The sequence below is a fragment of the Toxorhynchites rutilus genome, chromosome 2, assembly GCF_029784135.1.
Source record: "Toxorhynchites rutilus septentrionalis strain SRP chromosome 2, ASM2978413v1, whole genome shotgun sequence".
Classification (NCBI taxonomy): Eukaryota; Metazoa; Arthropoda; class Insecta; order Diptera; family Culicidae; genus Toxorhynchites; species Toxorhynchites rutilus.
The window spans coordinates 20507565-20530925 of record NC_073745.1 but is presented as its reverse complement, the minus strand read 5'-3'; the positions used below and the strand labels follow the sequence as shown (position 1 = coordinate 20530925).

Here is a 23361-nt window from a genome sequence, read left to right as displayed (position 1 = left end):
AATTTCTCTGCGTCATAGTCTCATGAAGAGCTATGATTGTGGGATTATATTTATTGATTAATGTTTGTAATTCCGGAAAATTTCTTTGGAGACTTCGAATGTTCCACTGAATAGCTAGTTTGTTCATTGGAGTGAATGTATTGGCGGGTTTGGTGCATCTTATTTGCCCTTGGAAGGGGTGCTGTTCTTTCCGGATCTCTTGTCATTTTTGTTTTGTTTGTTGTTGTTTTGTTTGTTATTTTGTGTGTTGTTGTTCTGTGTGTTGTTGTTTTGTGTGTTGTTGTTTTGTGTGTTGTTGTTTTGTGTGTTGTTGTTTTGTGTATTGTTATGTGTGTTGCTGTTTTGTGTGTTTTGGTTTTGCGTATTATTTTGTGTGTTGTTTTTTTGTGGTGTGGTTTCCTTTGATTCCTGATTGTTTCGTGTCTTCTTCCTTTGTTTCTCTTTATTTTGTCGAAGTTCATCTTCTGAGGTTTTTAGCTCTTCTGAAGATGTGTTTTTGGAAGATATCTTCCTCATGGTTTTCCTTGGAGCCTCAGATATTGTTATTGAAACATCGGAATCATATTCTGATTCGGTGGTCGAGGTATCAGATTCGCACATAGTAGTGTCAACTGTGGATGGAGTACTTTCGCGACTTGTTTCCGGACTGTTTTCAGCTGAAACGCAACTACATTTGCACTTGTTGCAGCTAGCAGACGGTTTTTGAATATTATTTAGCCTGTCTTGTAGGACACTTGAATATGAAGGTCCATTATTTTTAATGTTGTAAAGATCCTTGGCTTGTTTATATGAAATGCCTTGATCTATTCTAATCTTGGTTATTCCATTTTCTTTTAGCCATGTTGGGCACTTCCTGCTTGAAGAGGAGTGGTCCCCTTGGCAATTAATGCAGTGGGCGACATCGTTACATATTTTGTTTTCTGTGCCATGTTCTTTGCCGCAATTTCGACAGAGTGGATTCTCGCGTTGGCATCGTTTCGACGTATGTCCAAAGCGGAAGCACTTGAAACATTGCATCGGGTTCGGGTAAAAATTCCGAGTTCCGATGCGAAGGAATCCAAATAAAATTACTTCTGGGATCACTGTCCCACGAATGGTAAGAATAAGGGTAGCTGTGGGGATAACTATATTGTTTTCCTTCCTAGTGATCCGCTTAACATCGATCACTTGTTGGTCGGCAAGTTCAGTGAGAATTATTGATTCAGGAATATCAATCACTTCCCGGCATGTGACAACGCATTTGCGTTGATTTAATGTTGGATGATATATTACCTCAACAGGTGTTTTAGCGATGAGTTCATTTATTAAGAAGAGCTTACCGATGGTGTCCTCGTCTCTGGCCGTTAAGATGTACTGCGTTCTCTTCTTATCGTCCTTTGATGGTCGGGCGTTGTTTTTATCAAAATCTTTCACGAAATTGGCGATGGTTTTGCTCACAACAAATGGGTTGGATGGTAACACATGATCTCCTGTAGCACGCAAGAGTAAAATTTGAAGATTACCGTTCAGAGGGTCAGCCCACTCTGGAGCGGTACGTTGAGTCGGCTTTCCTTGGTAAAAATTTGTAGCCCGGCCTCCCGGAGGCCCGGAGCTACTGGACGCCATGATATTGCCTAGCTACACCCTGGGTATAGCCGGCAGAATGGTTTAGGTTTACACAAACCTAACAAAACACTATTCGGATATGTGCGAGAAAACGTTTAACACACTCAATGGAGAAAAACGAAATAGCCCAAAACTGATTCACTGTAACGCGAAAATTTGGAAAAAACGTACTAAAATTTTTCAGTCGTATACACTTTCAGTTCAATCACTTCACCGTTGCAATTCGTTTGCGTATATTCACGCTATGTATTATGTGATTCAAAACACTAAAAGAGGCACTATGAGGGTAGCGTCGGTGACGCCACGAAGCGCGCGCTTTTTCCGGCTAGCCGGTGAGCGCCCGCTTTCCACGGTCGAAACGAGCTGATGCCTTCTCCTATTCGCCTTCTGCTTCCACGCTGTAAAAATTTAAATAATTCTCCTTCTCAAATCGCCAACGGGAGACGTCCCAGTCTGCTGTCCAAAACGCCAAAACGCCAAAACGCCGAGCTGCTGAAAAAAACGACCTTCTCGGTCGGAGGTTAAAATCAGTATGAATGACCACACATGAAGTGTGTTTCAATGTTTCATTTTTATCGCTGCAACTGTGTGCATCTATTAGACGCGTGTTTGATGCTTGTTGAATGGCGATGCACAGAAGATGTCTCTCGTTAAATACTCAGTGCAATGCGTACATTGATATAAAGAAACAAATTGTGACATGTGACCAATTAGTGTATTGTTCTTGCAAACTCAAAAAAGAATCGTTGCTTTTCGGAATGATTCTAGGAAACACCGCAAGCCATTAAACCTTTTCAGGGTCCCAGGAACATTTTACTAAAGATTTATTTATGGAATTTCGACGTATTCGCAAATAATATCCGAAATGATAAACCAGCAAATTAAAAAAAAAGCGTAGTCCTACGTCCTAAGCGGTCGTGTCTTGGATACAACCCATCGGATTTTTTTTCAAAGTTAAATTAATATTAACTCATATAATTAATTCTTTGACATTATTCCTTTATGAAGAACTTCTCAACCGACCGATTACATTTTGCATCAGAGAAAAGTTTTTCACAGTAAACACTACTGCAATAGCTGAAAGATAAACTTTAGCACACCTTGCCAATTGGGGGTACTGCTTAAAGCAGGGGTTCTCAAACTATAATGGGCAAGAGATCCCTTTTTCATAATGAAGTCATATCTCAGACCCCCATAGCCAAATTACTTTGAATATCCTATCTTTAGTATTTTCCTCTTACTGAATAATTATCGATTTAAAAACATTGCAATTAGTTAAATGAGTAAAATGATGTTTCATTTTCTCATGGAGGCGATCTGGCGATCTGGTAACATCCGTACCTCTCACGCAAAAGGTCACGAGCTCAATTCTCACTCCCGACATTCTTCCAAAAAATGAAAGTAATGTAACAAACCAGTCAAAAGTGTTGAAAGTCACTATAATACAGAGAAAATATTTTATCATCACATTCAACAAAATAAATGGACATAAAATTTAGTAAATATTAAATGTAATTAATGATTATTAATACAAATTACTCACAAACTATAAAAAAAAACATTCAAATCGCAAACCAATCTATCCGAAACTACCAAATGTCAAAATACGGTTCAATATTGGTTAGTTAAAGTCCTAAATCTACACGTTCGTTGATTTTCAAATGGTTTCTTCGGTTTCGGGTTGCTTGTAACCACATTGGAGTCTTTTTCGACAAAGATATTTTTCAGCAATGTTCCACAACGCAAGATACTGTGTTTCAATATTGTGTTGTCACCAGAACTTATGACAACCTTGGTTGCACTCCTTCTTGAGCTCCTCATATGTGCTGATGATAGTCAACTTTTCTTGCATTATCATCCTGGCTCATTCCATGGCTGTGATATACAGGGTTTTTCATATTAAACGCTCACGTAAAAAATCGAATAGCTCCTTATATTTTTTTTCACTCCGTCGATGGGAACACTACATTCCCCATCTCGGGACGATAATATTCGCCTACTCGTTCAGTCTGATCGGATGGTTTTTAGTGTAGAGATGTACAATTTACAAGAACGTGTATTTTTAGTGAAATCGTATTAATCGAGCAACCGAAGCCTTACTGAAACTTTGTCCTCTTATGGTAAGAATTTCAACATTTCTCGTCGTCGATTACTTCCTCTGGGAGTACGTGTAGGACCGTTGCTATGTTAATAAGCCACAAAATTTGGATTTTCAACAGCATCGAAGTCGTAATGACCTCAAATGATCTGAAGGACATCAAACATCAAATGGACTAATAACGCTTGTCAATATGTAATTATAGAACATATGCGAATTGAACTTTTTGAACTTTTCCATTATTTTCAGAGTTTTCCGAAAATTTTCAATTGTCATGTTTGGTTGAAATATGTGTATAATTTTTATGGGACCCCCTCTTCATTCCAGAGGAGCGAGGGGTGTCATACCATCATAGAAACATTTCTCGTACCCAAAAGCCCTCACATCCCAAATTTGGCTCAATTTGTTTGATTATTTCTCGAGTTATGCAGAAGTTTGGTTTTTATTTGTGTGACAGCCACCCCTTAGAGAGAGGGGAGAAGTGTCTATTTACCATAAAAACATTTCGTGCCCCCTAAAACCTTCACATGCCAAATTTGGCTCCATTTACTTGATAAGTTTCAACACAGCGCGTTGATGATTCAACAGTTGGTTTGGCGTTGTTGGAGCGTGATCGAGTGGACTTCTTTCGACGTTTTGTGACAATTGATGAAACGTGGATCTGTTACCACACTGCTGAATCCAATAGACAGTTTGGAGAGCCACGAAAACCGGCCGAAAGCCCAACGGTCGGCCGGGAAGGTTTTAGCCTCCATTTTTTGGGTTGCGCTTGGAATAATCTTCATCGATTACCTGCAGAAGGGAAAAACAAGTACCGGAGAGTATTATGCAGCGTTATTGGACAAACTGAATGACGAGCCGTTATTTGACTTTGCACCTGCACAACACAATCCTAATGTCTCCTAATGAAATTTTAGCGTATTGCATAATTGCCATGTCACCTTTCTTGGACCTAAACAACACAGCAATAGTTGGTTGTAGTCAATCGTGCAATCATATTGGAAAGGGGCGCGTTATAATTGGAGATTCACAAAAAAAAAATTTTTTCACTCGACGATACAAGTTTGAGCCTGCAGATCAACATTGCACAGCTGCATGTGCCCGTAGTTTCTTCTTTTACAGCGAGTCGCCATATTCCGTGCTTTGGTATAACGTGAACAAATGGTCGACTTCCTGATTGGCAGCCCAATGAATCCGGAATACTTAATAACCTGTTCAATACCATATTTATGACGCTTCTAAAAAATACCAAGAGTTTCTATCGAAACGTACCGTTATGACACAAATTCATCAACAGGAATTCATGAGGAATACTTTTTGTTCGAGAATTCTCACCACTTGCAAAAAAAAAACGTTTGTGTTAAAAAATATATAGGGCAGGTGAGGGAAATACGGACATGTTAAGGAGAACTTCTATGTTTCCCACAGCTTAACTGCGGTTTCTACTGTTTTCCGACCGAATGTTTAACAAAAACGTGTTTTTAAATGTTTTCTACTGAAATCAAAACAGACCGAAAGGCAGAACATTTTTTCGATGTGGATAATATGGACATATAGTGGACAGGTTTTTGATATACGAAGCGCAGCGTGTCTGTTACACTCAAAAATATAATGGTTGTAGTGAAAAGGTGACAATTAAAAAACCAGGAGCCGCCAACGCTTGAAAATGGGATATCAGGTATCTATGCTGCGGGGGAATAACATTTCTTCAGATAATGCTAAACATCTCCAGTATATGATCTTGCTACCTGAGATATTATATATTACTCTGGGCATATATTGCTCAAGAGAGTAGGATAAAGTGTTCTGGTTTTCGGATTAGGCTGAGTAGATTCGGGAGTTTCGGATTGTGTGTTTCAACCCAAAATAAAATGTTCGTTTCACTATTCGGTTTTTATCGTAGTTGAATCACTATAGATTACATTTAACGATGAATTCCACTGAGAGCCATCTTGTTGCAGACGAATACAGTATTGTCAAAGAATTGAGAGTTTCAATATTTCCTGAATTGAGTTATGTTTTCACTCTGGGGTTTACGATTCAAATGGATAGATCGCAGTCTCTATTTCCAACGCTATTTGAACTATTGGAAATGTAATTTGTATTTTTAGGGAATGTCAAAATCGATTGGAATAGAATCACGGCAGTGGAACTTCTTACAAATCACTCGTCGAAAAGTGTCTCCTTTTTCACCGCTTGTTTACATCGACGAATATATTTTTTTTCCACTATGTTTCGTAGGAGAGTGTATGCATACTGATAGATTTCTACTACGAGGTGTTTAGTGAAGAAAGAAAGGTGGGAATGTTTATGTTTATATATGATTTATCGTATGATTTAATAGAATGCATAAAAGTTGTCAACTAAACTGGAGTTAAGCACATTTTTAAATTTGAACAAATATTGATAAGAAATTCTTGATGTTTATTGCGTGATTTGGTTACTATATAAGTTGTTTGAAACGTTTAGTGTAATGATTTTATTTTGAGGATAATATTCACAAACATACAAATATGATTAATATAAATTGCATGTTTATGATGCGCCTAGCCAGCCCACACATGCAAACGTGGAGGCGATATACATACATCCTAGAAAAAATTAAATCGTATAATTATCGTTTATATTACATCATGTACCCCATATACATGTATATGACCTCCAATTTCATATGCATATGTCAGTTATACATCATACAAGTAATGTGTCTTGGATGTATGTATATCGCCTCCAATTTTAGATTTTTGACTACGTCTTACATTAAGGGTGCCAAATCAGAAAACAGGTCACGTTTTTATGAAATGAAGTTAACGTTAATTACTATTTTTGCTACAAACGGATTTAAACGATTTGCATACCAATCGAATTGGAAATTTTCTAAGATTTTTTTTGTTTGATATGCTATACATGACAATCCCATAGTCTGTATATGGTTTAAATTGATGAATTGGAAGCATTCCCAGTTTCCCATACATTTGTTCTGTTTGTGTGGTTTCCCGAACAGAGCTGTCAAAAACGGGTAACATATGCAGCCGCTAGAACAGAAACAACGAAGGGGGATAGCGAAAAGAGAAAATTAGCGAAGTAAACTCCACCCTTGCATAGTGAGTAAGCTGTTGCTAGCGTATAAGTATTGAATCTCCTCTGAGGAAAATTCACAGAATCCTTCTGTGCCCGAAACAACAAAGGCCGCTTATTCTGCTCGTTTTGTGTGTAATGTTTCCCCTCGAGCTGTGAACGCTAGCGAATATTTCACTTGAAGTGCATCTGGCATTGCAATTAACACAACCATCCGAGTCATGGTATAAAGAAACAAATTGTGAAATATGACCAATTAGTGTATTGTTCTCGCAAAGGCAAAAAATGATCTTTGCTTCTCGAAATGATTCTACAAAACTACGCAAACCTTTAAACCTTTTCAGGGTCACCGGAACTTTTTACTAAAGAGTTATTTATGAAATTCCGACGTATTCGCAAAATTATATTCGAAATGATAAACCATCAAATTTCAAAAGAAAAAAAAAATCGTAGTCCTACGTTCTAAGCGGTCGTGTCTCGGATAGAACTCCTCGAATTTTTTTACAATTAATTGTTTACTGGGCAGGCCCGAAGGCAGTTTTAAATTGTAAAAATATGAATGAATTTTTTTGCTTCATGTTATTTGACTACTTGAAACATGTAGTACTGAACTTTATTTAACCATTTCTATCTAAATTTTGCGACATTTCCACTAAAGCACAATAAACAATCAGGAATGACGTATTGCAACTCTTTCGTATCATATGTAAGAGCTTTAATTGCCCTAGAATCATATTCCAGATAGTCGTACGAGATAGCTGCGGCTTGATAATCCAAACAACCAGAGTTCAAATCCCATCGGAGCAATTTTATAACCGTCGCCACCACTCATATCAAACATTTATATCCCTAAAAGAAAATTGATTAACTCCTATTTGTACAAACATAAATGTTTATAAAGGTTCTATATACGTACAAAAATGGAGATCTCCCGGGCCAAACATTTTACTTCAATATTTTCCGTCATTTGTTTATTTTTATGTCATTTATCGTATATTCGTATGACAACAGACTTATTATGTTATTAGGTTTTGCCTAATAACCTTGCATGTACAGTAAGTTACCTCTAATTCGACATTTAGTTAATTGGACAAACCTGTAATGGGACACATATAATTGGACATTTTCATTTCTAATTGATATTTTTTAAACATCGAGTTTGCTACCCAAAGTATGGCCCCAGATTTAAAGTCGCCATCAGACGTCGACATTAGGACCACTATCATCGTGAATGTCCAATTACAAGCCAATGACCTCTAATGCGACACTGAGTAGTGCCTCGGTATGTCGGGGATTAGTGGTAACTTATTGTATATGCTATTTAGGCGCATCATATACCACCCAAAATATGAGATATTCGATGATCTATATACGATAGTTATACGATTTAATGTTTGATGGTTTGGCATACTTGGCAGCTTGGTTTGTCAAGTTCATAATCTCATGTTTACAGTTTTGAGTTAAGTGCAATTGAATGACGAAGTTGAACTAATTTATTTTTGTTATTACGTTTATCAGAACGCAAAAAGACCGGCAAACAGATAATCTTTCGTTCTTAAAAGTTAAAAATAAAAAAGCAACTTTAACTTTCACTTTTCTTCACTTCTTCTCACTTACACAAATCTATAATAATTATTATAATTATCAAGAACGTTTTCCGCCATTCGTTTTTTTTTTGGTTGTATATTTGGTTTGGTTTTTTGGTCGTATATACGCATGACAATAGTCGTATATTCATCCATCCAATCATCGTGAATACTGTTGCAAGTGGAAAATAAATATGTGTTCGTTGCTTATGATGCGAACATAAATAACAATATAATACAGTAATTAAAATTTAATACGACATGCCGCTTTGGAGGCGATTTTGGCCTGTAATTGAACATTGGCGATGTGAGTGGTACAGTGCAAGGATGCAAAATTTCGAAAGAACATGTTGAAATCGAAAAGCAATTTTTATCAGTGCAAAATATCTCCACCGACATTCTTCACTTCTTTCTATCGCGGTGCCGTTGTGCCTATGACCGCTGGCTCCACCATCTCGTTTGTTTTGATATAGTTTTCGTTCCATCAACAGAAATATCAGTTCATTCTCGATGTCAGTGAATGCTCAAGCCGAAAATATCACCTTTCATTGCGTCCTGGTGAAATTTTCGTTGGTCATACACCCATAAACTTATGCAATAAGCGGCACAAAAATGGGACCGGGGCTAGAAACATACTAGGAAAACACACACGAACACGCGTTTAAACGTCTGACGCGGTGTCAGTGAGATGATATTTCCTTGTATGGAATTTTGTTCCCTTCCACTGTCAGCTGATCGAAGATGCGTATGAAAATTTCGGGCGGAAATTCTCAGTGAGACAGTGGAACGAATGAGTGTGGGGAATAATGCAAAAACCAAATGTTCCACGTGACGGAGTGTCGGTTGCATGGAATTAAGTTTGGTTCATTTGTCTTGAACTGCAGGGGAATTGGTGGTTGATTTTGATGTTGTCTCAATATCTTGCGCTGTCAGTATGGTGAGTGTGAGATTTTGCAACTCTGGTACAGTGTCGACGTCTGGTGGCAACTAGTGATCCCCGATTTTTGAAATTAATCGTTCATCCACTAATCGAATACTTGTCAACAGTTTGTTATTCGATACGATTAATCGCTCCAAATAATCGATTAATCGATTAATCGTCACACTGAGAGAAATAATTAGTTAGACTAATATTTCTCATTTGTTAGAAAGCCATCTGAAATCAAAAAAGTGTTCATACCGCCTGAAAATCAACTATTATCTTTTACGCTCCCCTAAACTCGTAAACGAATCTCATTTCGAATCAACGGCATTGAGGTTCTATTAGAAGTTTAGGAGAGCGTCAAAGATAATGATTGATTTTCAGGATAAAACTGCAGCGGCCGTACGTTTTTTTTGCTCTGGGTTTGGATCGATTAATCGACGTAAATTATTCGTTCGCTTCGATTATTGGTTGTGCAGTATTCGTTCGATTAATAATCGATTTCTGTAGGAAGTATTCGATTAATCGATTAATCGAACGATTATCGGGGATAACTAGTGGCAACTTTAATGTGTCGCCATAATTTGGCCCCCGAACTCTATGTTTACATGTTTACATGTCCAATTAAACGTGTCACATTACAGGTCTGTCCAATAATCTAAACGTCGCATTAAATGTAACTTACTGTATATATAAACAATATTTGTTCCCAGCTGTTTTGAGGCATCTCGCACAAGTTGACAATATCATTCAGTTGTCAGTGCAAGTCGGTGCAATTTTTAGAGTGTAAAAAAGTTCACTGTTCACAAAAAAGCAATCTCGAATCGGTCACACTTTTTTGCTTGAAGTTACTATCCCCTGATAGATTTATGAATCCATCATAGGATGTTTTTGTTTTGTTCATCGTTCATAATTAAACAATTTTCGTTGCGCGACCGATATCTTGTTTTTTTTTTGTTTATACCTTCTATCTATTCCCGAAAACGAAATCCTACGTCAATACGTATTCATGGTTCTTTGAGATATTTACAACGATTAAAACAAGAAAATTCAGAGCATGGATGTTAACGAAAGTATGAAAGTATGAGTACTTGTGAATCTCCCTTCCACTGTTCTTTAGTGAGGAGAAGATACAAGTAACGGACAAAGTAGGAAAACTGTGAAGACTGAATTCAATTAAATTGATCCTATATACAGACCAGTGCAAAACGTTCTGTTCAAAGCGTAATTCTCGGCAGAGGAAAGTAAAATATAATCAGCAATAGTGAAATAAGTGATTAGAACATAAAACAATAATCGGAAGAGGTTTGAAAGAAAAGTTGAAAGAAAAACGTGTACTAGCGACGCCATCTTGGCGGAACGAAAAAAATAAGATGGAGGATAATAAACGGAAACCACCCGATATTTCGAGTATACCGGATCTATCGAATATGAACAAATCTCAAGACGAATTTGACTGGAACATGGACGAAGCAACAGGTTCACAAGCTCAAGGGAAAATCACGCAGGTGACGAACACGACCCCCAGTAAGAAAGCTGTATCACCAGGAACGAAAAAACAAAACGAATTGAAGAACATAACCTACAACAGAATGGATCAAGGACCGTATAGGATATACATTGAGCTGCGGGAAACGCTAAATGGAAAAAGAAGGATCAACAAATTTTCTCTAGGGAGCAAAATACGAAAAATGGAAGGATACAAAAAACATGTTGAAGATATGAAACAGGTTGGTAGAAATAGAATAATGATTTATGTGAATAGCTACTTCAAGGCAAACTCGTTGATGGATGAAATCAATCAAGAAGAGAATGGCGAATACAAAGCATACGTGCCCATGCATCTTGTCTGTGTAACAGGTATTGTTGCAGGAGTACCAGCAGAAATACCGATTGAAGATATTCAGGATGATATACACTGCGACGTGCCGATCGTAAGTGTACGACGAATGACTCGTAGAGAAAACCTGGAAGCCCTACCAATCAATCGAATAAGCGTAATGTTTCGAGCGAGAGAGCTGCCACAACGCGTAAGGTTGTTTTGCTGCAGCAGTCAAGTGAGACCGTTTATCCAAAAACTGATCGTTTGTAGTAAATGCTTGAGGTTCAATCATCACGCAGACAATTGCAAAAGCAACAAAAGATGCGGACAGTGCTCATCCCCCCACGAAACAGAGGATGAATTTCTACACTGCACAAATCCAACGAGATGCGCTCACTGTAAATCAACAGAACACAGAACACAAGATGAATCTTGTAAGGAGAAGACGAGACAACTAAACATTAAAAAATTGATGGCAAAAAGTGCTATCACATACATCGAAGCGAAGGAGTTGTTCCCAATATGGACGCAAAACACATACGCAGCACTTGAAAATGCAGAGGAATTTCCAAGTCTTCCAAACACATACGCAGATATGTCATCTGGAAGATACACAAATCCACTACGAGATCAATGGCAAATGATGAACGAGCAGAGACAGAAAATCCAACCAGCTGTCAAAATGTACAAAGACAATTCAAAGGAAAGCAAAAAACCAACGACGGGAGGAAAAAGACCTAGAACAGATGAAGGACAGTCTAGCAGCAAATCAGAGTCCGGTAGCCAGACCAATGGAGTGGCCTTGAATAACACGTTCAAGGTTACTGAAAAAGAAAAGTGGGATCGCTTGACGCAAGACGCGAAACGGAATGCTGAATCATCAGCTAATCGTAACATGCAGAGTACAGTAATGTCATTCTATGCCGACTTCCTACAGGAAATTGGAACATCAGAAGAGATAAAACGTAAATTCAAATCATGCACTCAAAAGCATTTTAATCTAGCTAGTTCTGTTGTTGAAAACATATAAAACAAAAATCAGGTCAAAAACAGATAATTGAAACAGTACTCGACTATGATCAAAGCTCAACAAAAATCTAAAACTTGAATTCATGCGAAATAATGAAATAAAAATCATCCAATGCAATGTTCAGAGCATGGAAAAACAAAAAACTGAAATCCGTAGAGTTTTGGTAGAAGGAAAATATGATATAGCTATATTGTCAGAAACGTGGACGCAACTTACATTAGAAAAAAGTAACCGATATAGAATAACAAATTACCAATTCATTCCTAAATCTCGTCACGATAACTATGGCGGAGCGGCAATATTATTACACAATGACTATAACTATGTACCTATACTACTTCCCAATACCTCAGATGATATACAGATATGTGCGGTGAAGATCCTAGCGATAGATCTCGTGATAGTATCCATATATGTGAGTCCTTCAGCAACTAATAAGGATTTCGAAGAAGACATTCTAAAACTATTAGATCATCTTAGAGCGTACCAAAAAGTAATCCTTGGAGGAGATATAAATGCGCACCATTTCTTGTGGGGCAATGATTATTGTGACAAAAAAGGAACTGTATTTGCAGATGCCATGACAGGAAGCGATTTAATACTCTTGAACAATGGACAGAGTACATATATACCGATTCAAATTAACAAAAAACCGAGTGCAATAGACGTTTCTCTATGTAGCTCTATCCTTCACAATGAAGTAGAATGGAGTGTCCTAGACTTTGGAATAGGCAGTCATCATATGGCCGTGGAAATCACTGTAGGGTGCAGCTCGCAAAGGAAGCAGAAATATATATACAATGTGAAAAAAATAGGAGATACTATGAGAGTACTAAATATGGATCAGGTGAAAAGCATAGCAGATCTGGAGAAACATGTTAAAAAGCGTATAAAGAAAATAAGTTTAAGGATAATCGAACACCTAAGCCCTGGTGGTCGGCTGAAGTAGATGAAGCCTGGAAGAAAAAAACAGAAGCAAGAAGGAAATTTAATATTCTGTCTAGTTTGGAGAACCTTTTGGACTATAAGAGGAAAGCTGCTATATTCCAGAGACGGAAAAGAGAAGAGACAAAAAAGAACTTCGACGAATTCCCAAAGGATGTAACACCGTTCACAAGTTCCAAGGAACTTTGGGAAAAAGTGGGTCGCCTCACAGGAAAGCGGATGCGGCGAAAGGAAAATAATTTGCTTGAAGATGATCGGGATGCTGTAGAAACTTTTCTGAATTTGCACTTTGGACCTAACGACATATCAAGGGATACAGCAACACTATCAGTAGCGCGAGACGACATCCTCACCATGGATAAATGGAATACCATCTTGGCAAAGAAAAAAAGATCAGCACCAGGAGAGGATAGAATAACATACGAGATGTTGAGAAATTTGAACCCCGGAGTGGCGAAGAACATAATAAGAGAATTGAATGCGATGTGGAGAAGAGGATACATTGAATACGCTTTGAAAACCATCAAAATAGTAGCAATCCCGAAGGCCGGCAAAGATCAAACCAAACCCGAAGGGAAAAGACCCATATCTCTGGTTCCCACTTTAACTAAAGTGGTAAACACAGCCGTATTAGAAAGATTGAAACAACAGATAGAAAACGAAAATCTCCTACCGCAAACGTCCTTCGGTTTCAGAAAAGGGACATCAACGACAACTTGTCTTTCGTACGTCTTGAACTGCATAAAGAGGTACAAACGAGAAAAGATGATAACAGCTATGATATTCATAGATCTCAGCAATGCGTTCAATACTGTTGATAGCACAATTCTTACACAATTGTTGTATGATCTTAAAGTAACACCGGATGTTGTCACCTGGATTAGTAGCTTTCTTACAAACCGCAGGATAAACTTTCACATGAGGAAAGAAACAGTAACACGCTCGATCAGCAACGGACTACCGCAAGGAGACGTGCTCTCCCCGACATTATTCAACATATACTCAGCGTCCTTACATGAATCCCGAGGGGAAGGTGTGATATTAGTTCAATTCGCAGATGACTTCGGTATTTTAGTGACAGGCAAGAATCTTCAGGAGCTCAACAACAGAGCACAAAACGGTTTGAATAAATTCATCGACATAGCGAATGGCTTGAAACTAAAAATTAACGAAACAAAGACCAAAGCACTTCTATTCCAGAAGGGCAACAAAAATCTGAACATCTTCATTAATGGCGTGAAATTAGAGACAATACGTACATATTCATACCTTGGGATCACTTTGGATCGAAGTCTGAGCTTTGGACCAAATACACGAGAGCTGCAGAAAAAGGTGATAGACAGGACAAACATGCTGAAAGTCTTGACCGGAGTTAAAAAGGGAGCACACCCAATTACGATGGTTCAAATCCATAAATCCATTGGTGAGAAGCGTTATCGAATATGGATGCATAGTTCATGGTAATGCCAATGTCAAAAACAGAAAAAAACTTAATACCACGAACAATGCAGCACTTAGAAAAGCTACTGGATGTACCAGGTCTACGCCACTAAACGTATTAGCCGCTATATCAGGTGAAGAACCCATAGAGCTATAACAAGAATATGTTGCAGGAAAAGAAATAGCGAGATACTTCGAAAGGAACAATATAGTAGCCGACCAGCTCAGAAATTTGGGTCGACCGGAGTATGACGAAATGGGTAAATACACATACTTAGAAAGAATATATTTCAAGAACAAAGATTTATTCGACAAAATTATACCTACCATAAGAATAGCACAGATAGATGAAAATCCTGTAGAAATCTACACCTACTTAGATGGGATGACAGATAGTAAAAAGAATATTAATCCAATGAGATTGAAACAAATGGTTCTGTACTTACTGAACGGACCATACAAAGAAAAAAGACGAGTGTTCACTGATGCTTCGAAAATCGGTAAGAAATGCGCGGTTGGCATATACGTAGAAAGCAACAGGAAACGATTATATTACAAACTTGAAGAGGAAACCAGTATAACATCGGCGGAATTACTTGCTATCAGAATAGCAATGAGATACATCGAAGAAAACAGAATGTCAAACATAGTACTTCTCACTGATTCCAGATCGGCGTGCTGCATGCTACAGGACGTACAAGAACAGACTCTTGGACCACAGATTATGGTGGAAATACTTAAAATCGCACATATTTGGAAAACGACAATCCAGTGGGTGCCTAGCCACATATCTGTAAGTGGGAATGAAATAGCAGACCAGTTAGCTAAATATGGACTAAAGCGGCCCATACATCTACAATATTATTGCACAACATGGGTGGTTGTGAAATTAAATTGACGGTGTGTTTCAGATATTGAAATGTTGTACAATATATTGTATGATATCAAAAAATTTAGATATTTATTGTGCAACGCTTACAATATTGCATGATCTATGTGTGACGTTGTGCAATATGGTGTCAGTTAATGTCAAAGCTCATGTTTACATTTACATCGTCTCGGGTGTAAAGTGAGTGTTATCCTAAAAATTTCACAGACTGTTTTTTGAGGACGCGTGTGTTCGCGATGGCCATTAAAACGCCGACGGGGATTTCATTATCGAGTTTATTGAGACTAATCGTTCATTTCCGGCGTTATGGGACATCAAGTATCAGGTTCCAACAAGTACTTGCGATGAAATATTGAACGTCAGTAGCCAGCCTTGCACAATATTCAGGACCGACTTCAATATCATCCCCAAATGATTCAATTTCATTGCACAAATATGACTGTGACGCTATAATATTGTACGTCTGTGGACAACCTTCAATTATAATGTCAATAAATTCGTACAATAGTATTGTGCGTATATGGGGCGCTTAACGAACGAGGATGCTCCGGTCTATTCCAATGAGATACTACTAACAGACGCTCACTTAAGGCTGAAAAATATAAACCAACTAAAGACAGAGGACTGGTACCAACAATATTCATCTGAAAAAGGAAAACGATTTTATGAAATTCAATCAACTTTTGAGCAGAGACCGTGGTATTTTGGAATTGATATTCCAGGACCGGATATACGACTCACAAACCGTATAATGACAGGCCATGATTTTTCCAATTACTGGCTGGGGAAAATGAAAATAATAAGCAGTGAAGAATGCGAAATATGTGAAGTTCCGGAAACCGCAGAACATTTAATTCTACATTGTCCAGTATACAATAATATTAGATCCAGGTTCAGCTTTGAAAACAAATTTAGAAATTTGGTTGAGCTATACAAAACAAAACAAATTGAACTGTACAAGGAAGTTGTCAAATTCGTTCAACAAGCAAAATTGAATCTATAACACAGACAAAAGCTAGATAAAATGCACAGAGCTAAGATCATTACGATAGAGCGATACATCTGCAACTGGCTATATGGTCTTTGCTACCGGGCCAACAACAGAAGCTGACAAATGACAGCTTCGAATAAAGTAAAGAAGAAGAAGAAGAAGAGGAGAAGATAAACAGTGTTGTTTATGTATTGCAACGTTAACCGATGACCTCACTTTTTTTACATCTTTTCGGCTTAGATCAAACATGAGAAACACAACATGGGACAATATCTCTAATATCTTTTTGACATTCATATGAAGTGTGTTGTGACATCAAGCCAGTCAACAATATGTATTTTATTAATAGAGCATTTTAATCAGTCTAAATTGGGAGCCATCTCTTTTTGACATTCATGATATAGAAACGTTATTTAACTTCTCATACATGTTAACCCACTCAGATTTTTACTTATCCAAACCAACAAAACATTGCACTAAAATTTGAGAATTTAAAAGCAAAAATCTTCCCATTCCAAATGGGTTAGGAAAGAGTAAGGAGTTAAAAGGGCTATAACAACACAAGTGTTACTGTATCCGTAGACAGAAAATACGAGTATATTATATTTGTGTATTTATTACGGATTATTTTCACCTCCAAAAAGGCGAACTTTGGAACTCCACCCATCAGAGTCAGAGATTGAATGTTTCAGTTTTCTCAGAGAGTGCTCCGTGTTTCGCTCCTGCCAACCAAAGTAAATATGAATGAACGATCAATTGCAACATTCTCATGTCTATTAGGTCAGATTGGCACGGCAATACACTTACGCGTGTAGCGTTTCGCAGAGATGAGCCAACAACTCAACATCAGTTGAAAGTTTGACGGCAGCAGCCAGTAATCCGTGAGTTTCTTGCGCCTGAAAAGGGCGTTTGCGTTCGCTAAATCTCATTTCTTAACAAAACACCACCCGGAGCGGGACTTTTGAATTGAGTACTCTCATTCGAGAGTTTGATTGCATTACCGAATCCGGTCCAATTTCGGCGATGAGTAGGTGCTGTCGAACTGGAATCGCTCCAGTCGATTGGAAACCATCGTCAGAGCTGCACAAACAATGTTCGAAGTGGATCTTCTGACGGCGGGAGCCGTTGGTGTTATCATTTTGTCAATCTACCACTACGTAGCGAAACAGTACGAGTACTTCCTGACGAAACCGGTGCCATGCGTCAAGCCAACGTTTGGATTCGGCAGCACCGCTCCGACGCTGTTCCGGACCATGGATATAAGTTCGCTCGTCAAAAAGCTCTATAACGCCTATCCAGATTCCAAGTAAGTACTTGTGAAAACAAAACTTACGATCGAAATTGTGAAATGCAATATTTTATCGCAGAATCTCGGGATTCTACGATCTTCTGAGGCCGATCTACATATTGCGTGACCCGGAGGTGATCAAGAAAATCGCTGTGAAAGACTTCGATTACTTCACGGATCATCAAGTAGCCATAAACTTCCCGGAGGATGAAGACGCCGGGAGCAGTTTGTTCGGGAACTCGCTGTTCTCCCTGCGTGGTCAGAAGTGGAGGGATATGCGGGCAACCCTAAGTCCGGCCTTTACGGGGAGCAAAATGAGACATATGTTTGAGCTGGTGGCCGAATGCGGTCGATCGATGGTGGAGTTTTTCGCATCCGAAGCGAAAGCAGGAAAGACGTTGGAGTTCGAAATGAAAGATGTGTGTTCGCGCTTCTCGAATGATGTGATCGCGACGGTAGCATTCGGAATCAGTGTGAATTCACTCCGCGATCGTGAAAATGAGTTCTACGTGAACGGCAAACAAATACTTAATTTCCAATCGATTATGGTGTTAATTAAATTTCTTCTGTTCCGAGCCTTCCCACGGTTGATGCAAAAGCTAGAGGTGGATTTTTCGGATAGAAAAATGACGGAATATTTCAAAAACATGATCATAGACAATATGAAACAGCGGGAAGCGCATGCAATCGCGCGAAACGATATGATTCAGATGTTAATGGAAGTTCGAAAAGGTGTGCTTAAACATCAGAAAGATGAACAGCAGACGAAAGACGCTGGATTTGCGACAGTGGAGGAATCCAGCGTCGGAAAATCAACGCACACGAGGGAATGGACCGAGAATGAACTCATAGCACAATGTTTTCTATTTTTCCTGGCAGGTTTTGACACTGTATCAAGCTGTATGACATTCTTGGCATATGAGTTGACAGTTAACACGGATATTCAAAAACGACTCTACGAAGAAGTGCTGGAGACTGATCAATCCCTAGGCGGGAAACCACTCAACTACGACGCGTTACAGAAGATGCAATACATGGATATGGTCGTATCGGAATCCCTTCGAAAGTGGCCTCCATTCGTAGTTTCCGATCGCCTCTGCGTCAAAAACTATCGTTACGATGACGGATCCGGAGCACAGTTTACCGTAGAGAAAGGACAAACCATGTGGTTCCCAACGATTGCTCTCCACCGGGATCCCAGATACTATCCTAATCCTGATCAATTCGATCCGGAACGCTTCAGCGAGGAGAACCGTTCGAGTATCAACACCGGCGCCTATATACCGTTCGGTGTGGGACCCCGAAACTGCATCGGATCTCGACTGGCACTGATGGAGGTCAAATCGATGGTTTACTATTTGCTGAAGGAATTCAGCTTCGAACCAACCGAGAAGACTCAGATACCGCTGCGCCTGTCAAAAAGTGGATTCGCCATGCTTTCTGAAAAGGGCGTTTGGTTGGAGTTGAAACCGAGAAAGTGAAGCAATGGCATAATTTCTTGTGTACCAGTGAATGTATGAATGGCATTATGAAGTCTTTGAAACAAAAAAAAAATTTGATGCGCTTGTATACCAATATCGATACCTAAATATATTACATGTTAATATCGCCAATATTTAATTATTTTTTCCCAACGAAATTCGAATGCACTCAACGTTATTTAAAAAATAATAAAACACAAGGAATTCCCCTCAAATAAATCCTATAATCACAGATTTCTTATGTTTGCATCGCTATTCTGTATTTGCCTTTTTATCACCACTGCACAATGGTCCAGGAACTGCATTTAATTGGAAATTAGCATTTAGAGCTCGACAGTTATTCTGTAGACAAAAACTGTCTTCGACGAAGTTGTTACATATGCTGGAGCGCTCATTTTCATGTTGTCGAAAATAGGGTGACCAAAATTTTCGATGAAATAAAAAATCTAACTTTTTTTTATCTTTACAGATAGGGGTAAATATAGTTCGACAAAGTTTTAGTCCCACTTATTTGAGACATCTTTGTAGAACAAAGTTTTTTCTATCTCTTGGAATAACCGATATAGCGCTTTTTTATAGGTTGCGTTAGGGTCACCATGAGAAAAAAGTTTTTTTCGCTCTAACTTAGATTCTAACTGTCTTCGAAAGACTTTCAGAACATACTAATACAAACATTTTGCGACGCAGAACTTGTCAATATCTCAACTTCACTCAAAGTTATTGATATTTCTTCCCAAAAAATACGCTCTCTTCAATTGCTTGTCATTCTTTCGGGGGCAAACATAAAAAATGTTTGTTGACAGAATTTGAAAGAACAAATTGCCCTCTATATAATATGTGATTTTCAAAGATATGTTATTTTTTCTGAAATCATGATTCATTTTGAATCATTTGAAATCATTTTGATGTAGAATTAGAAATACAAAAGATAGAGTGAAAACCCCGTTTTTCATGGTTATCCTAATGCAACTTAGTTAAAAAACAACTTTGTGGGAGTTATTTATTCTTGAGACAAAAACTGTCCTGGACAAAGTTGTTACATATAATAGAGCGCTCATTTTTACGTTATCAAAAATAGGGTGACCAAAATTGTTGATGAAACAAAAAATATAATTTTCTTATCTTTATAGATAAAAAAAAATATAGTTCGAAAATATTGTAGCCCTAATTATTTTAAACAACTTTGTAGAACTGGGGAATCTGTTCTGTCTGCGATTAGGACGATTTTTAGCGGCCCCGAGACAAATCTTTTTTCTATCTTTTATTATAATCGTTTTAGCGCTTTTTTCCTATGTTGCGTTAGGGTGACCATGAAAAAGCGGGTTTTTTTGCTCTAACTTTTATATTTTAAATTCTTCATGAAAACTGTCTTCGTGCGACTTTCAGAGCTTATCAAGACCAACATTTTGCGATGCAGAACTTGTCAATATCTTAATTCTGCTCAAAGTTATTGATGTTTTTTTATCCAAAAACTCATGATTTCAATTTTATTTTACTCAAGCATAAAAAATAACATAGTTTTGAAAATCACACATCATGTAGAGTCAAGTATGATGTTTCAAATGCCGCCAATGAACTTTGTTTATGTTTGCCCCAGAAAGAATGACAAACAATTGAAGAGAGCGTATTTTTTGGAAAGAAATATCAATAACTTTGAGTGAAGTTGGGATATTGACAAGTTCTTCATCGCAAAATGTTTGTATTAATAAGCTCTTAAAGTCTTTTGAAGACAGTTTGTAGGTAGAATTCGAAATATAAAAGTTAGAGCAAAAAAACTTTTTTTTCATGGTGACCCTAACGCAACTTAGAAAAAAAACGCTATATCGGTTATTTCACGAGATAGAAAAAAAAACTTTGTTCTACAAAGATGTTTCAAATAACTGTGACTGCAACATTGTCGAACTATGTTTACCTCTATCTATAAAGATATTTTCGATAACATAAAAATGAGCACTCTATTATATGTAATAACTTTGTCGAAGACAGTTTTTGTCTAGAGAATAACTGTCGAGCTCTAAATGCTAATTTCCACTCAAATGCACCTTTTGGACCATTGTGCGCTGATAAGAAACATTAATCTCTTACGCTGTCTACAGAGAGAGAGAGAGAGAGAGAGAGAGAGAGAGAGAGAGAGAGAGAAGAGGAAAGGGGAGCAGGACGACTAGGAAGACAGAACGGAGAGTGTAAAGATAAAACAGAGAGCCTGTAAACAAGTTTGGTGTTCCATTTTGAAGAGATTTCTCGATTCACGATTTCATAACTCAAGATATCGATGAACGGTTTTTTACATAAAATTGAGGGGACAATACTCCGATTTCATGCACACCCCCTTGGGTGATTTTTCGATTTTCAAAAAACTAAAATTTCGACTTGAAAATGAAGTTCGATTGAGCTGATATTTTGCATAGGGTGTTTTATCGAGCAAATCAACATTTCGCAGGAAGTTCGTATGAAAAATCGAGATGGCTATTTTCATTGCCACCATAAACCGAGGGAAGATAAAAAACGAGTCCCAGAAAGTCGATTTTTGACACAAAAAAATAGTTCGAGATGGCAGTAGAACTCGAAGTTTAATACAATTTTAAGACATTTTGCACCAAAATTTTTTTTTTCGAAAATCTCGATTTCATGTTATATAGTGGGAGTAAGAAGGGCATATGAGCCAAAGTTTCTCGCTCACGAGGAGAATAACTTTCTTTTGACGTAGAACTACGTCTTCCAGTAAGGGTGCCAAATCAGAAAATAGGTAACGTTTTTATAAAATAATATTAACATTATTAGCTGTTTTTGTTGCGAATGAAGATTTCCATACCAATCGTATCGAAAATTTTATAAGACAGGGAAAAAGAAATTTCGATATGCTAAAATCGTGTTTGACACATTCAATCCCCAAGTATGTAAATGGTTTATAATGATGAAAAATAACAGTTCGGCTTATAAGTTCATAAGGTTGACGTCTAGATGGCGCCTCTTGCAAAAATCTACTTGACTATCACAAAGCACCATATTTCAATGGATACGTGTTAAAATTTGACAGCAATCGGTCGACTGGTTAGTGAGTTACAGCATTGAGAGTGAAACAATTTTTGTTATTGTGAAAAAAAAAGGGAAAAATCCGAATTCTGTGTGTAATTGCATGAATTGGGCTTCAAATTGCTCCCGCATCCACCGTATTCTCCAGATCTGGCACCCAGCGACTATTTTCTGTTCGCAGACCTAAAGAGAATGTTCGCTGGCAAGAAATTTAAGACCGATGATGAAGTGATTACCGAAACTAAGACCTATTTTGAGGAAAAACAAGCAAGATCGCTATAATCGCTGTATCGCCCTCGAAGGCAGTTATGTTGAATATTAAAATAGAATTTTGCGAAAAAAAAATTACTGTGTTACCTTATAAACTGTTAGCAACAATCACAGAATTTTTTCAACACACAATTTTCAACTGAGGGGCTTAGAATGAAAAGCGTGTAAGTGATTTGATCGATTTCTCTACATCGACTCTTTCTTTTGGTTATACTCATTCCCAGCTGTATTTGACAATGTGGATGGTAGGCCAGAAGCTTATCTATCGGATTCTATAGCAAACTCAAATTGGAACGTTTTTGCAGTTGAGTTTTTAATCGAAGAAAAAGTTGACGAAGAGAAATCAAGTCACTTACACCCCTTGCATTCCCTTGCAAGCCCCTTAATTATCTGTCTTACCCCCACTAGAAGTTGTTCGTCTCAGCGCTCCAGTCACACAATCACATAAAAATGAATTCACCTTTTAGTTACATTGCTCACATTCCTTAGATGTCCGCTTACAGTACTAGACAAATAAAATAATAAAGAACGCACCTCCTAGAATAATTTTTCCAAATATATGAATTACATTGACGGACGCAAAAAAAATCCACCCCAGTTGAAATCAAAGTGTTTCAATATTAAAAGTTTTTTCAAACTTTTCGGTATTCCAGTCAATACTACTTCAAAGTAGGTAATTAGTAGACCAATTTGTCATTTCAGTATCGTTGATTTATTTTTTAGAAAAACAGAAAATGACTTTCGTTTCTAAATGAGTACTTTTAGGATATCGCAAAAAAAATCACTTCATGGTTTATGAAAGAAAAAAATAAAAAAAACTTGTGTTTACGATTGCGAAGTTTGTGCGTCGTAGTGAACGTATCACAGGCTGGGAGCGAAGCCG

At 37.8% G+C, this 23361-nt stretch overlaps 2 protein-coding genes across 4 annotated transcripts in view; both read left to right on the top strand.

Annotated features, from left to right (window-relative positions):
- LOC129764307 (sodium-dependent transporter bedraggled) overlaps window positions 1-23361 on the top strand; it is a 289063-nt gene that overhangs the window by 221582 nt on the left and 44120 nt on the right. The window lies entirely within an intron of this gene.
- On the top strand, window positions 17176-19300 carry LOC129764311 (probable cytochrome P450 9f2). 2 transcript variants are annotated; one of them, XM_055763272.1, is made up of 3 exons: window positions 17176-17712; window positions 17774-18426; window positions 18574-19300. In XM_055763272.1, the coding sequence occupies exons 1-3, from the start codon at window positions 17498-17500 to the stop codon at window positions 19173-19175; spliced, it is 1470 nt and encodes a 489-aa protein (XP_055619247.1). In that variant the 5' UTR covers window positions 17176-17497; the 3' UTR covers window positions 19176-19300. The 2 variants fall into 2 exon arrangements, with proteins under 2 accessions (XP_055619247.1, XP_055619246.1); XM_055763271.1 differs by having other exon boundaries at window positions 17193-17712; window positions 17774-19300.

What these genes read in the sequence shown, in the direction of transcription:
- LOC129764311 (XM_055763271.1), top strand. Translation starts at nt 17,498, where the DNA reads ATGTTCGAAGTGGATCTTCTGACGGCGGGAGCCGTTGGTGTTATCATT. An exon ending in AACGCCTATCCAGATTCCAA is followed by an intron (nt 17,713 to 17,773) that starts GTAAGTACTTGT and finishes ATTTTATCGCAG; the next exon opens with AATCTCGGGATTCTACGATC.